We start from the raw sequence: 13,384 nt of genomic DNA, 5'->3' as shown, positions 1-13,384 counted from the left end.
TATAATTATTACTTTTATTACGGAAATTAAATTATTTGCGTTAATATAAGTTATTAAAGAGATATTATTCGTTAATTAATTATTAAAAGAATTATTAATATAACTAAATAATAATATTATTATTATTAAATATAATAATAAGCAGATTATTAATTTAATTAACGCTAAAATCGCGTTATTAAAAATAAAACTCCGTTATATAAATATTTATAACTATTAGCTATAATAAAAAGCCTAAAACGAAAAAATTAGAATTATTTATAAACCTTTAAATAAAATAATAATAAATAAATTAACGAAAAGCTTATTAATAGGAAAATAGCAAAATTTTTTGCAATAAATAGGATTTAAAATTATTTATTATAATTAAAACGAATAGCCTTAAAAAAAGCTATATTTTACTAATTAGCAATTTTAATTTAAATATAGCCAAATTTACGATAAATCGTGGATTTAAAGGGGTATATTAAATAATAAATTATAATTCCTATATATTAGCGTATATTTAAGTATACGGATTAATATTATAATATCTAGATAAATATACGGGACCTCCCGGGGATTAGCCGAGGCCACCTAAATAAGCGTATACCTTATTAAAACTAAAAGGCGCAGAATATAAATTAATATATTATATATTTAACACCAATATTAAACCAGTTTAAACTCCAATAGGAAAGCACCACCTTAATCAACAATAATAACGGCTTTAAATTAATCCCTAAAAAGCGCTGCTTTTCGTAAATATATTAATAGCTATTAATATAAAAATAAAAAATATTATATTAAAAATAAATAATTTCCTTTTTTTTTTAAAATTTTATAGCTAATGCCTTAAGCTATTTATTTATAAATTTAAGCTTAATTATATTAGCTTTAATTATATCGGCTAATACCCTAAAAATTATTATTATAATAATTATAGCTAATAATTCCCTTTTTTAGCGGCTAATTTATATTAGCTATTAATAACGCGTTATTTAGCTATAAAGCGCTTTTTACCTTTTATAAACGCTTATTTTAATTATATTTCGATAAATAATAATAATTTACTTTTATTAATTAAAAGGCCCGGAAAACTTTTAATTAGCGGCTATTAATAAGGCATTTATAAATCGGGTATAATATTAAAGCCCTTTTTACGGATTTATTATTTTTAAAGCTTTTTTATAGCTTTATAGCTATGCGTTATATTTTCGTTTTAATATAGCGCTAATACCCGGTATATAGTATTTAATATCTAAAGGTTTTATTAAATATTATAAATACCTAATTAAGATAATATAAAATTTATTATAATAAAATAATTATTAATAAAATAAAAATATATTAATTAATTATATAATAAAGCTAATATAAATAAATAAAAAGTTAAATAAAAATAAATATAGCTAAGACCTTTATTAAAAAAAACCGTAAAATCCAAAGGCTATATATATTAAAAAAATCCGTATACCTCGGATTTTTAAATTTTAACCTATTTATTTTTATTTTTTTATAATAAATTTTCCTACTAAAATCCAAAAGGCTAAAATTTCCCAAGGCTATTTAACTAATTAAAGGCCAGGGATCTAGGGAATAAGGGAACGGAGGAACGCGGGACCACGCCCCAGTCCTATGACACCAATCAATGCCATATTCCACTTTTATTACAAGGTCTCATACACCATCACATAGTCACTAACAAAGTCTCATACACCATCACGTAGTCACTTACAAGTGGGTCAGGATACAAAGGCAAATATATATTCATCGACATCCGGTCTTGAAAAGATTGTATCTGCACAACTCCCTTCTCAATCAAAAACCTTTCCCACAAAAGCAGACGCACTATCAACACAATTTCAAAATGACCTCAACCATTCCAACCAGCGAAGTTGTCCCTATGGACTTTCAAGTAAGTACTTGGAGAAGGTTCATTACCAAGTTCGAGGCCGACGAATTCACCGGCTGGATTGATGAGTCTGTGTCGTGGAAGACCGACTGCTACATTGGAGATTGGTCGCAGCTACTCAAGACACGAATTCGCGGTCCGGAAGCAAAGAGCTTCTTGGAGTACATTTCGACCAACCATTGGCCTACATTTACGCCAGGCCAAGCCAAACACTCCATCATGTGTGAGGACGGAGGTCACGTTGTCGGTGAAGGCCTCATATTAATGTTGGCGGATGACGACTTCGTCTTCACCAGTGTCCCTGGAGTGTCCTGGTTGACGTACCAGTTCACGCATGGACGCAAGTCCTTTTCTGCAACTATCGAAGACGTGACCGATCAGTGGTATCTATTCCAAGTGCAGGGCCCGAGATCCGTTGAGCTGCTTGATGAAATCACAGGCAGCACTGTCCGCGACATCAAGTTCATGTCTGCAAAGCGACTGAGCATTCAAGGGCGCCAATTCTGGTGTCTGCGCCAGGGCGTATCGGGAGAGGTTGGATTTGAGCTGTGGGGGCCGGCCGCTGAAGGTCGAGAGGTCTACGACGCCATCCGTCAGCTTGGACAACGCAAGTATGGACTTCGCCAGCTGGGCTGTCGGGCCAAGCCCATCAATCATGTAAGGATCGATTCACGCATGGTGTGACTGTTGCTGACAATGTCGTTTCAAGGTCGAAGCTGGTTTTGTCACTCCGGCACTCGAGTTTCTCTCGGCCACTGAAGGTGCGACGGCACAGCTGGAAGGGTACAGAGAATTTCTTCGCGGGTCCAAGTACGCGTTTGTTGAGAAAGTCTTTTCTCGGTTTGCCGGCAATTACGGAAGTCAGCCGACTGATCACTACCGGACACCCTTCGATCTCGGCTGGGACAGACTAGTCAAGTTTGACCACGACTTCATAGGGAAGAGTGCGTTGCAAAAGGTCGCGGATGCTCCGCCAAATCAGCTCGTCACTCTGGTCTGGGATAAGAGCGATGTCGCCGACGTTTTCTCATCCATGTTTACTCCGACGCCATTTCAGTACATGGACATGCCTAGAGCCCCCGGAGGAGTCGTCGAGGGCTGTACAGTCTCCATTGACGATGAGATTGTTGGGTGCGCCATGTCCAGGTGCTACAGCTTCTGGTTCAAGTCGATGCTGTCTTTTGCCATTGTCCGGCGGGATTGTGCCATGGTCGGCACAAAAGTACAAGTATTATGGGGAGGACCCAACAGTCGGCAAAAGTTGATACGCGCGGTATGGTCCACCTCTATTATTAAGTTTCTACTTTTATACTAACACAGGACGCCTAGGAGATTGCAAAATGCCCGTTCAAGGAGGATAAGCGAAGGCAGCCGCTATTGTAATCATACTGTAGTAATTGTGATGGGGAATCATCTGATATAGCCCTACAGACTATGTAAAATTGAATTGGGATGATCTGTTACGGTCACCCCCACAGAAACTATCGATCTTGACATTTTGCGAAACCTACGAACACAGTTCCGAACTGAGGTATAGCTAGATAGATGACGCATTTGAACGGCATCAAGAATACTTTCGATATCCTAGGGCCCACTGCCGTCTCCAAAGACTCTCTTGAATTTGACTCTTATTTCTACCGAATCATAAAAGTAGTCCGTCCTTACCGGAACCTGTTTTTAAGCTGCGACAGGCTGAACAATTGACAGGTCATCAGTTCCTCTCAGAGTCGTCAAACGACGTGGCTGGCAGATTTACCTTAGATGCTGATGCCCCAGCAAAATGGTCCTTGCTTTGTGAGTAATGATTTCAACGCCCCTCCATCCAGCTTGTCTCATGTATATCTAGTGGGACTACTGCCATGCCGATTGAAGCTGCCATGATGGAAAATGGAACAGATAATTCTGCACTACACGAAAGATTCACGGGTGATTTAACAAGTATTATCATATGAACTGACAGCACCAGGGTTCGTATCCCTTCTGCCGACGCTTTCATGATTTGTGGTATCTAAAGACCTTTCTACAACCCACCACAAACGCCGAGCCATGCAAAACTTGCCCAAGACAACGCCTTTTCCAGTTGCAGAGCGGTACCACTAAGAAAAATGAGTCCATCTAGCCCTCGAGACATACGCAGAGACGCGACTTCTCACAACTTCCTGATGGTTGTGCTCTTTCCCGCCTTTTCGCCATGCATGCGTCTAGCCGGCTTGGGGCCTTCGGCTGTCAACGATGCATATGGGTTAAAGACCTTGCCCTTGCCACCCCTTGCGTCGGTTCCAGATCTCTTAGAATTCAACACCGACTTTGCCTGACTGTAATCAAAAGGCTCCTCATCCTCCTCGGCCTGCTCCGTAGCTTCTTTCTCGGCGCGCTCTCGGACCTTTTCGCGCTTTCGCTCCTTGCGAGCCTTTTTGGCAGCTTTTCTGCGTGCTCTCTCCTTGGCTTCTTCCTCAGATGTGCCATCGACAGAAATCTCATCGTCAAAAGTGATCTCATCATTGCCTGTCGTAGAAGAAGGCTTGGTAATCGTCTGTGGTGTCGCCTCCCCTTCTTCCTCAGAAGAGTCATCCTGCACAACAGGCTCTGCAGCTTTACGCTTCTGGCCTTGCTTGAGCGTGAATTGGGCGTCTTCATCCAAGCCACTCCGTGTCGTTGTGTTTGCCGTAGTAGGAGCAGATGCTGCTGATGCTTTGGGGGCGGATGGCTCTGTTGCAGCTACCGATACGTTCTCCATAAACGCTGCCCAGGGAAGCGCAAACACTGTATCTTGCGCTTTACCTCCATCACTCGCCGGCTCCCAGCGGCTGCTCATTGGAACCTCGCCCCATAATTGGGATATCTCGGAAACGAGATCATCTGTGTCTAGAATCTTGGTTGCTCCACCATTGTCTTTCAAAGAAGGAAGTAATTGCTGCGTTTCTGCGCCGTTACCCTGGCCAGAAGCTTCTCTAGCCTTTTGGTTGAAGTATTCGGTAAGACTGGGTCCATGAGCACCGTCTGCCTTGGCTTGCTGGACGAGCTTGAAAAGTTCCGAAATGCGCTGCTTGAGTGGATGCGAAGCATGAGGGACCAAGCTCAGGAGAGCTTTGGGATCTGGTGGCAAGCGTCTCGAAATGTCAAAGATTGCTGAATTGCTCATGATGAACATGGGACTTTCGTCCTCGGCTCGAGCCAACTCGTCGCGCCATCTGTGTACTGCCCTGAGCACGGCAAATTGTTCTCGAGAGAAAGTCCCGGATGATTGCTTCATCACCATGTTGAACCATCCTACCGGCCCTTGTCCACTCTCTGAGTCATAAACCGGTTTCTCGTAGCGCCTCAAAGACACTTCTTTTGAGCGCTCCAACACGTTTTCCATGTAATTCTCTTCCGGGTTCTCGGGTTTCGAGTGATTGTTGAGTTCATTCCGAATCAAGTCATAAATGTAGAGTAGATAATGTGTATCAGAGCGCGCGTAGTAGAACATCTCCTCGGGAATAGGTCTGCCATATCAATCAGCGTACAATCATGAGAGAATAGCCGTTGAAGATCTACCTTATTCTCCAATCGGCAAGCTGGTACTTCTTATCTGCATCAAAGTCCACGAAGCGCTTCAAGAGATACGCAAGACTTCTTGCTGGGTAACCCAGAGTATCTGCTGCATGGAAAGTGTCAAAAAGTCCAACAATGTACAGACCACAGTCGCGCTGAAGCCAAATGATGTCCATATAAGCGCCATGAAGAACCTGTAAAAATGTAAGTCAAAAGTTCAGATCTAGATATCACAATATGATCTCTGAGAAGGGGTCTTCGCACTTTGATGATACTGGGGTCGGCAAAGACCTCATTGAGAACCTCAAGCTTGTGGCGCCAAGGCTGAAGAGTGTCTACGATCCAGTCCTTGTCTCTTGTGCTGATTTGCATGAGCGAGAGCAGGCCGTTGTAAGTTCTAAAGTCGTGATGTTCTGTGTCAATGGCAATCTCCTTGGCCTGCTTGAGTTCAGCCAACATATCCAGCACACCTGAGAAAGTGTTCACAAAAGTAGCGGCTGTTGTTTCCACAGGTTGGTACTTGATGGGCTCCGCGACTTGATAGATGGCGTTGGGGTATTTGAGGTTCAGGATCTCCGTTTCATAAGGATGTTTGTATCTATATCTGCAGTCAGCACCCCATACTGAGGTTTTATCCTTCCAAAGTACAGCCAGTCTTTTCTGCCTTCGGTTTCTCTTCCTCTGCACGTCCTCAACACTTGGAGGTGGTACATCAGGCGCTTGCCTTGTTAAGTCGGGGAATCTGTACAAGTGGTGCAAGAAAATGGTGTAATCGTACTGTACGGTGTCCTGGTCGTTGTTGAATGTGCCAATGCTATCTGCAAGGGGTACAGTAGCATGCGGCTTTGCCGTGAGGAGGGGTTTCCAGGGACTAGAGTCATCGTTGTCGGGCTTGATTTCGAAAGCGTTCTGCGGCTTGAGGATGTTTGCGCGGCGCAGTGATGAGTCGAGTGCTGTGTATGTCTTGGTTTTCTTTGGAACCGAGCCCTTGCAGTCCATTAGTTTTGATTCTCCATATGGCAATATGTCGTTCCTTACAGCTTCCTCTGTTGGCGCCAGCTTCCTCTTCACCAAACCAGTGTACTCGTCCAGGCAAGTGTCGGCCTTCTCGAGGAGGGTATCAATGACATCCACGATCCTCGACCAATGAACGTCGACATCGTCGGCATCCTCCAATCTTGGGGCAGCATTATTCGTTCCTTTGGTCGCCGACTTGAGCAGCGCAGTCGACAGCGCAAGCAGTCGTTCGCTGGCTTCGTCGAGGGCCTCACCGGCGGCGGGGTTGCTGCGGCGCTGGAAGTTGAGGTCTTCAGCAGCGATCGAGTTGCTGGTCCTGGTCGCCTTGACAAGCGCGCCTTGAACCTTTTCCTGCGTGGACTTGAAGTCTTGAGACGAGTCCATGCTGGCGGTATTGGCAAAGGGCGTTGAGAGGCAGACCCGATGCGATGATTGCGTGTGCCGTGTCTGAGCTGGGCGTAGACGGACTCTGTAGCTCCAAGTTCAAACAAAATTTCAAGAATTATCGGTGCTCAACGCGCCGACAGCTTGGAAGTTGCAGGGGTACAACGCGGCAAGTGGGATGCAAATCAGCCGCTAAGATAAGGATAAGGCCGCTGGCGAGCTGCAAAGCTTCCGCGGTTACGACATGGGCTGGTTTATTAGAGATGGCTTCATTGCTCATCCAGATTCCGCATATCCGAACCGACCAAATACCTGGGCTCAACCATTGCACCTACTACGATGTCGGCCTCATTAGCACCGGAATGTAACGAAGTCAAGGAGTATGTATAGGCGAACAATGAATCATCATCAGCATTAGAACCATAACTGATCATTATACATACAGACGCTATGATCAATGCTTTCTTAAATGGTATAGCGAGAGTAGGTCTTTTTAGCCGGCTGCGATGTCTAATGTGTGGTTCTTGAGTATGTTGAGCTGAAAGCAAGCTAGAATACCTCAAAGGCAAGACGGACAACAATGAGTGTGCAAACCTTTTCAAGGAATACAACCAGTGCTTGACGGTATTTCCCACACCTCACTGCATGGCTGAGCAGACTGGCTGACTAAAGACAAAGATCGCACTCAAGGAAAAGGGTATTGACAAGCTCATTAGTGAGGCACGAGAGGACACCAAGGAAAACGATGCCATATACATGAAGCGGAAATAGCCTGACAAGCACAGGACCGAGCATTTGGTTGCGATTTGTATCTACTGCGACATCATGACTGGCTTGGCTGTCTCCAGGGCCCAACGTCCTGGGTGTTTGCATTGTACGATACTTATTTACCTGAAGCTACGTGGGAGCGATGAGTGAGCTTGGCTGGCGGGCAAAAAGGCATGGATTGGCGTTCAGGAATCTCGTATTTACACATCTCTGCTCCGTAATACCCCGGTAGGCGTGCAAAGGGGGCGCGTTGCTCCTCATTATATCATATAAGACTGGCTGACCGGCCTGCTGCACTTTATATTAAATGTGAATGTGTAACCCAACTAATTTACATGTCATCGTTCTCATCACATTTCTTTGGCGTGCCCGAAACGAGAATCGCGACACAATCCAGCCGACGAGCGCCCCTGATCAGTCGGTAGTAGCATTTGCTTGGCTCACGATCGTTAGGCTAGATGGAGCGAGCGGCTGCCCCCACGAACGGGACGCGGTCCAGACCAGAGAAGCCACCAAATATGATCCAACCACTGGGGAACGCTGCTTATTAGCAGTCAGTCTAGAGACTGGACGACGTTTGGTTGAAAAGAAGATGGCCACTAGATTCAAATCGATCAATCGGGAAGAGACATACGACGACGCGTAACCTCAGCTGCGCCCAGTTTGCATTATACCAACATTCAAATAATAACATCCAGGTCACAAGAGAAAGAGGCCGAAAGACCCATGCAATGCTACTGCAAGGGCCACTTTAAGCTGATTTACCTTATTACATTACCTTCTAGGTAGAACACCAAGGAACCCTCCCACCAAACCACTGCCGTCAATCGCATCAGCCGCGTCTTGCTGCCTCTTACGACATCCAGACTTGGCATCCCAACCCCAAGCTCTCCTGAGACTTTTTTTATTGTTTTCCCAACAGTCACAACAGTCCTCGATCAAACAGTCAGTCGGACAGGACGTATATTGGAGCTGATTCATTATACAAAAAAAAATATCAAGACTCAAAAGTACAACGCCACGCCTTTGCGACTAGCCAGTCTTCCAGGGTTTCGTGGTACCAAGCCTACGGTATTCACGCTAAAGAAGTTGGAGAGTTTGAGCTACCTACAGGTACTCCGAGCAACTGCCATCAGCTTGGGCAACTTTGCAGAAGTGCGACTTTCTCTCCAGCCCCCAATTGACGCCGACAACATCCCATCGTCACCACTCAATCGAAGCGCAGGAAGAAACCTCCCCCGGCCGCAGAGGTCGATATAGGAATGCGTTTGCTTTCCGCCGACACTTAGAAGATCTATGCACCCTTTTTCCGTCGTCACCCTTGCCATCTTTGTAGCTGGCTACGGTACTGCTCGATGGGATCTTGTCACACGTCTCTATGAGCTTGCACTCTTTGCCTGGGATAAGGGAGTTATTGTGCGTTACCTCCACTGCCTGCGCAATCGACATAGTAGGGGACTATATACTAACCTCTGACCTCCTGCGATAGACTCGCGCCGCGCAAGGATTCGCCTTCTTGACACTGGTCTTCTTGGTCGTCTTTCTACCTGTGCATCATCTCGCCCGACTCGAATCTCAATTGGTACGACGCCCACTTTGTTGCGCCTCGACGCTCCGAGACATTGCGCTTGGCATCAATGCCAGTGATCGTCCTTTCTAGAACAATACCCGCTGACCAATGCTTCTGTAGCACCCTCGAACCCCCGGTGCTGGAGTTTCGGCCCGCGAACAACTTAGGCGCAGAGGCTCCTTTTGACCGGAGTCCTCTGGCGCCCATATGACATGCCAGAGCATGATGGATTGATGAGAGTGTTCTGGCCGACGGACATTGCCAAGACTGATTTGCCCGGCGTCATTGTCGGCTGGAGGAATTCGGGTCTGGATGTGGTTGTCGTAGCAGTGTTGGATCATGTCGATGTGAGCCTTTTCGCCAGCGGCCCCCTTACCTCGTGGCCTTGGTAGCTGATTGTGCCTTGTACAGCCTCGAAACGTCGAAAACGCTTTGAAAACCGGTATCCTCTTGCGGAGCGCGCCGCACGATCCTACCCGAATTAGCAAACTGTGTGGCCATGATTCCATGCACGTCCTGGGTGTTACGAATGCGCATGCCGCTGCAGAAGGCGCATTTGTGCTCGAGCCATCATGGGTGCTTGCAAAGACCGGACACTCCCTGCGCGTACCCAAAGTGACATGCCATGTGGCTTCAAGCGTTCAGGTCATCTTATTTGAAAGACCATTGCCAAACCGGATGCAATACATCTCTCTCAATCCCATGGCGCTAGCTCTTGCAGACAAGGAGGATCACTTGCTGCTATCGCTTTCCGACGCGTCAGAAGCCGAGGACGAGAAGCATGAGCGCCAATACAAGGAAAAGAGGCGGAAATTGGTTGAGAAGCTCGCGCAGCACTCTGTCATCAAACACGCGCCATCAATGAAGGACAAGGCATTACCGAGGATCGTCAACCAGATCAACTGGGCATTCGAGCTGGAGCAGCTGCTGCAGAAAAACGTGCCATTGATCGGCACACGACCAAAGAGGGCCCTCAGCGTTTCGGAGCGGGTAGTTGAGCATGCCACAACCATGCGCGACTATGTAATACTGTGGATGTGGGACATGATTATACTCTATCTGTTCCCCGTTATCCGGCGCCTGTTCATACTTATGCTTGTTGGCCATCGAGCTGCCGCAGAGATCTTGCTACAGGTTCTAGAATGGCGGCTGAGGCCGAGCTCGCCAGCACTCAAGGATATTTCAGCAACGGCCCAGCAGATCGAAATCCGCCTACAACAGTTCTGCTATTGGCCCATGCAATATGTCAAGCTTCGCCTGCGAAAAAACGATTGGGAGAGTGTCACGACCAGCCACCCCGACTACATACGATTCTATAACAGCTTGTGGCTTGTGGCTAATGATGTGATTATCGGTATTGCTATCGGATCCTACATCATCGACAATGCCGGTTGGGTTGCAGATCAAATTGGCATACTGCTCGGGCAATATACCGTGGAGGCACTGCACAGCAGCATTGAGTGGCTCATGGGATGGCCGGCCGGACTAAAGCTCAACAAGGAGCTTGCACTCTTCCTGGGTGACTTGTTTCTTTGGGTCATTGAGTACTGGTCAAGCTGCATCGCCACGCTCCAACCCTTGCTGCCACATATTATCTGGTTCATTGGCTTTTCCAGCTTTGCCGGTGCTAGCATGCCTATCGCCATGTTCTCTGACCTGGTATCGATCCTGACGGTCCACATATACTCCTTCTACCTCGCTTCCGCCCGTATATATCATTGGCAACTCACCATTCTTCTCTCTCTTTTCCAGCTCTTTCGGGGGAAAAAGTACAATGTGCTTCGTAATCGTGTCGACTCATGCGACTACGACCTAGACCAACTACTCGTTGGCACGATTCTCTTCACGTTACTCTTCTTCTTACTCCCTACTGTTGTCGTGTTCTACTTGAATTTCGCCGTAGCGCGGATGGCCATCATCTCTCTGAAGGCTGTCTTTGATACGATGCTTTCTTGTTTGAACCATTTCCCACTGTTTGCCTTGATGCTCCGGATCAAAGATCCTCGGCGTCTCCCAGGTCAGTCTCCGCTATCCTACATTGTCGGGTGCAAAATACTAATTCTCTGTAGGCGGCATCCGTTTTGAACTTCGTGATACCCAAGATAGACTTAAACTCGAATCTAATACTCCCACATCGCCGTTACAACCACCTACCTCTGTCATTTACGTCAAGCCGATTCCGCTTTCCTTTACAGCAATGTTTCATCAGTACTTCCAGATGGGCAGTCGCATACGCAAGCACTATCTGTCACCACGTGTGCTGTTCTGCCTGATTACAGGACGCTTCGTTCCGCCAATCCATCGCAAGGTCCTATACTCGTTGCAATATAGCATGTTACCTGCTCGACGGGCAGGCATCATAGAGATGTGGGATGCGTTGAACTCTCTACCGACTAAGAAACGTCCCGTCAACATATATCCCTATGGAACTAGTTTCTTGAATGTTCCCAACTTGGCGAATGGACGCCGCACTAATGGAAGGAGAGGAGGCTGGCAATGAGATGAAGTCGATGAAGGAATGAAGAAGTACGAAATATGATTATGTGACCAATGGATGTATATACAAGCTAGAATTCACGAGGATGGTACCCTTTGACAGGATCGCGCTTCTACCAAATTTGGTGTAAAATGGCTCTTGTATCCATGCCCTAGATTCTGTATAATAATTACTTTTTTGAGTTGCAGATGATATACTGGATTAGAGTCTCGCCGGCTGCTACATCAAGATACACTGAAATACATCTAGAGTTTCGGTTCCGATCTGATCTTTGCTTTCTGCTTTTCAACCAATTCCCACGCCCTCTCACCCGAAGGCTTGAAAGCATCGGCGTATTGCTTTGCCTGTTCATTTGTTGCCTGCCTCTGTGCCACGCGTCCGGCGATGCCCTGCAGGATAGCTGCTGAACGAAACGCACCAAAGGCAATCGCCCAGTCCATCTCGGGACGCGGGTCCCAGCCGGCGACTTCAGAGTACCAGGCCAGCACAGCATCGGCGGCGGGAAGACCGGGCGTGGCGCCGGACAAAAAGGCCTTGTTAGACAAGGGGCTGACCTCGGTGGAAAAGTACGGGTAGGTCAGGTTGACAACGTCGGAGAGCGGGTGGCCGACGGTGCTCATCTCCCAGTCGAGGATGCCAATGACGCGCGGCTCCGTCTTGTGAAACACCATGTTGTCAATCTTGTAGTCGCCGTGCACGAGCGTCGCCCGGTCTTGGGGTTGGAGTTTCTGGTTGGAGAAGAAGTCGACTAGCCCGTCGAAATGGGGAATCTTGCCCACGGGTTCCTTGGTGTCTGCCTGTTCCTTGGTGTTAGGATGAAGAGTAAATCATGAGGGCGTTATTAACGGAATGGCAATACAGAATGGGAATTAAAAAACAAACTCACATCCACTGCCTTCTCTTGAGCGCTACATGTCCGTATCCATGTCGCCAATTGGCGATCATAGAAGCCGCTATTCTTGCCTAGCATGTTCTAATCAGCGCGTGTTGCTTGAAAGTGAGATTGAAGCATACCATAGTTTCCAAGTCCAAGTTTCTTGAAATCCAGGCGGTGGAACTTTGCCAGCGTTCGGACTGCATCCTTCCAGAGTTCTGTTCTCTCATCCGCGGACACGCCCGGCATGGCATGATCTTCAAATATCCGCCCATCCAGAAACTCCATGATGTAGAATGCTGTTCCAATAACTGAAGCATCTTCACACAGACAGTACGCCTTGGGCACTGGCACGTCCGTCGGTCCCAAGGCGGCAATGATGCGGTACTCGCGCTCCACCTGGTGTGCCGTTTTCGAGAGAAGCTTGCCTGGCGGCTTCTTGCGCATCACGTAGCGTTCGCCGGTCGACGTGGATGTGAGCTGGTACGTGGGATTGGATTGTCCAAACCCAAATTGCTTCACCTCCAGCGGCGTCTTGATCTCTGGAACATTTTGCTGAACATACTTTTCCAACGCCGCTACATCAATTGGCTGCCGGACACGTCCAGCCATTCTGCTATAGTATAGATGAGAGCCACAGTATTGAGTTTAATGGTCGATGGGGCGAGCTTCATTTAAACGTTACGACAATCTGCAAACGGATAGAGCCAATAATTGTACCACGGCAGAGATATTTCTACGCTGTCATACTCCCGTATAAGCCGAGGCTGCCCAGCCGTTTACCCCGTACAGTCCAAATAGAGTTATTGGGGGATGTGTAAAGGAGCCGCCCCCGGAAATGCGGGG

At 46.8% G+C, this 13,384-nt stretch overlaps 5 protein-coding genes across 5 annotated transcripts; 3 read left to right on the top strand and 2 right to left on the bottom strand.

Annotated features, from left to right (window-relative positions):
• Window positions 1-1,849: 1,849 nt before the first annotated feature.
• Window positions 1,850-3,277, top strand: PFICI_14632 (uncharacterized protein; the record flags this gene model as incomplete). The annotated part of the gene is made up of 3 exons (XM_007843213.1): window positions 1,850-2,551; window positions 2,604-3,167; window positions 3,224-3,277. The coding sequence occupies 3 exons, from the start codon at window positions 1,850-1,852 to the stop codon at window positions 3,275-3,277; spliced, it is 1,320 nt and encodes a 439-aa protein (XP_007841404.1).
• A 766-nt stretch (window positions 3,278-4,043) lies between these two features.
• Window positions 4,044-6,829, bottom strand: PFICI_14631 (uncharacterized protein; the record flags this gene model as incomplete). Its single annotated transcript, XM_007843212.1, has 5 exons — window positions 4,044-5,379; window positions 5,432-5,622; window positions 5,693-6,026; window positions 6,207-6,415; window positions 6,467-6,829. The coding sequence occupies 5 exons, from the start codon at window positions 6,827-6,829 to the stop codon at window positions 4,044-4,046; spliced, it is 2,433 nt and encodes an 810-aa protein (XP_007841403.1).
• A 2,064-nt stretch (window positions 6,830-8,893) lies between these two features.
• On the top strand, window positions 8,894-9,257 carry PFICI_14630 (uncharacterized protein; the record flags this gene model as incomplete). Its single annotated transcript, XM_007843211.1, has 2 exons — window positions 8,894-9,013; window positions 9,087-9,257. 2 exons carry the CDS (start codon window positions 8,894-8,896, stop codon window positions 9,255-9,257), a joined length of 291 nt encoding a protein of 96 aa, XP_007841402.1.
• Window positions 9,258-9,379: 122 nt separating this feature from the next.
• PFICI_14629 (uncharacterized protein) lies at window positions 9,380-11,667 on the top strand (the record flags this gene model as incomplete). Its single annotated transcript, XM_007843210.1, has 3 exons — window positions 9,380-9,514; window positions 9,579-11,184; window positions 11,237-11,667. The coding sequence occupies 3 exons, from the start codon at window positions 9,380-9,382 to the stop codon at window positions 11,665-11,667; spliced, it is 2,172 nt and encodes a 723-aa protein (XP_007841401.1).
• Window positions 11,668-11,909: 242 nt separating this feature from the next.
• Window positions 11,910-13,150, bottom strand: PFICI_14628 (uncharacterized protein; the record flags this gene model as incomplete). Its single annotated transcript, XM_007843209.1, has 3 exons — window positions 11,910-12,461; window positions 12,551-12,627; window positions 12,679-13,150. 3 exons carry the CDS (start codon window positions 13,148-13,150, stop codon window positions 11,910-11,912), a joined length of 1,101 nt encoding a protein of 366 aa, XP_007841400.1.
• Window positions 13,151-13,384: the final 234 nt, after the last annotated feature.

The sequence above is a fragment of the Pestalotiopsis fici genome (assembly GCF_000516985.1).
Source record: "Pestalotiopsis fici W106-1 unplaced genomic scaffold PFICI_Scf_13, whole genome shotgun sequence".
In the NCBI taxonomy this organism is placed as follows: domain Eukaryota; kingdom Fungi; phylum Ascomycota; class Sordariomycetes; order Amphisphaeriales; family Sporocadaceae; genus Pestalotiopsis; species Pestalotiopsis fici.
Note: the sequence above shows the minus strand (reverse complement) of the source record. Positions and strands in the feature narration are given on the sequence as shown.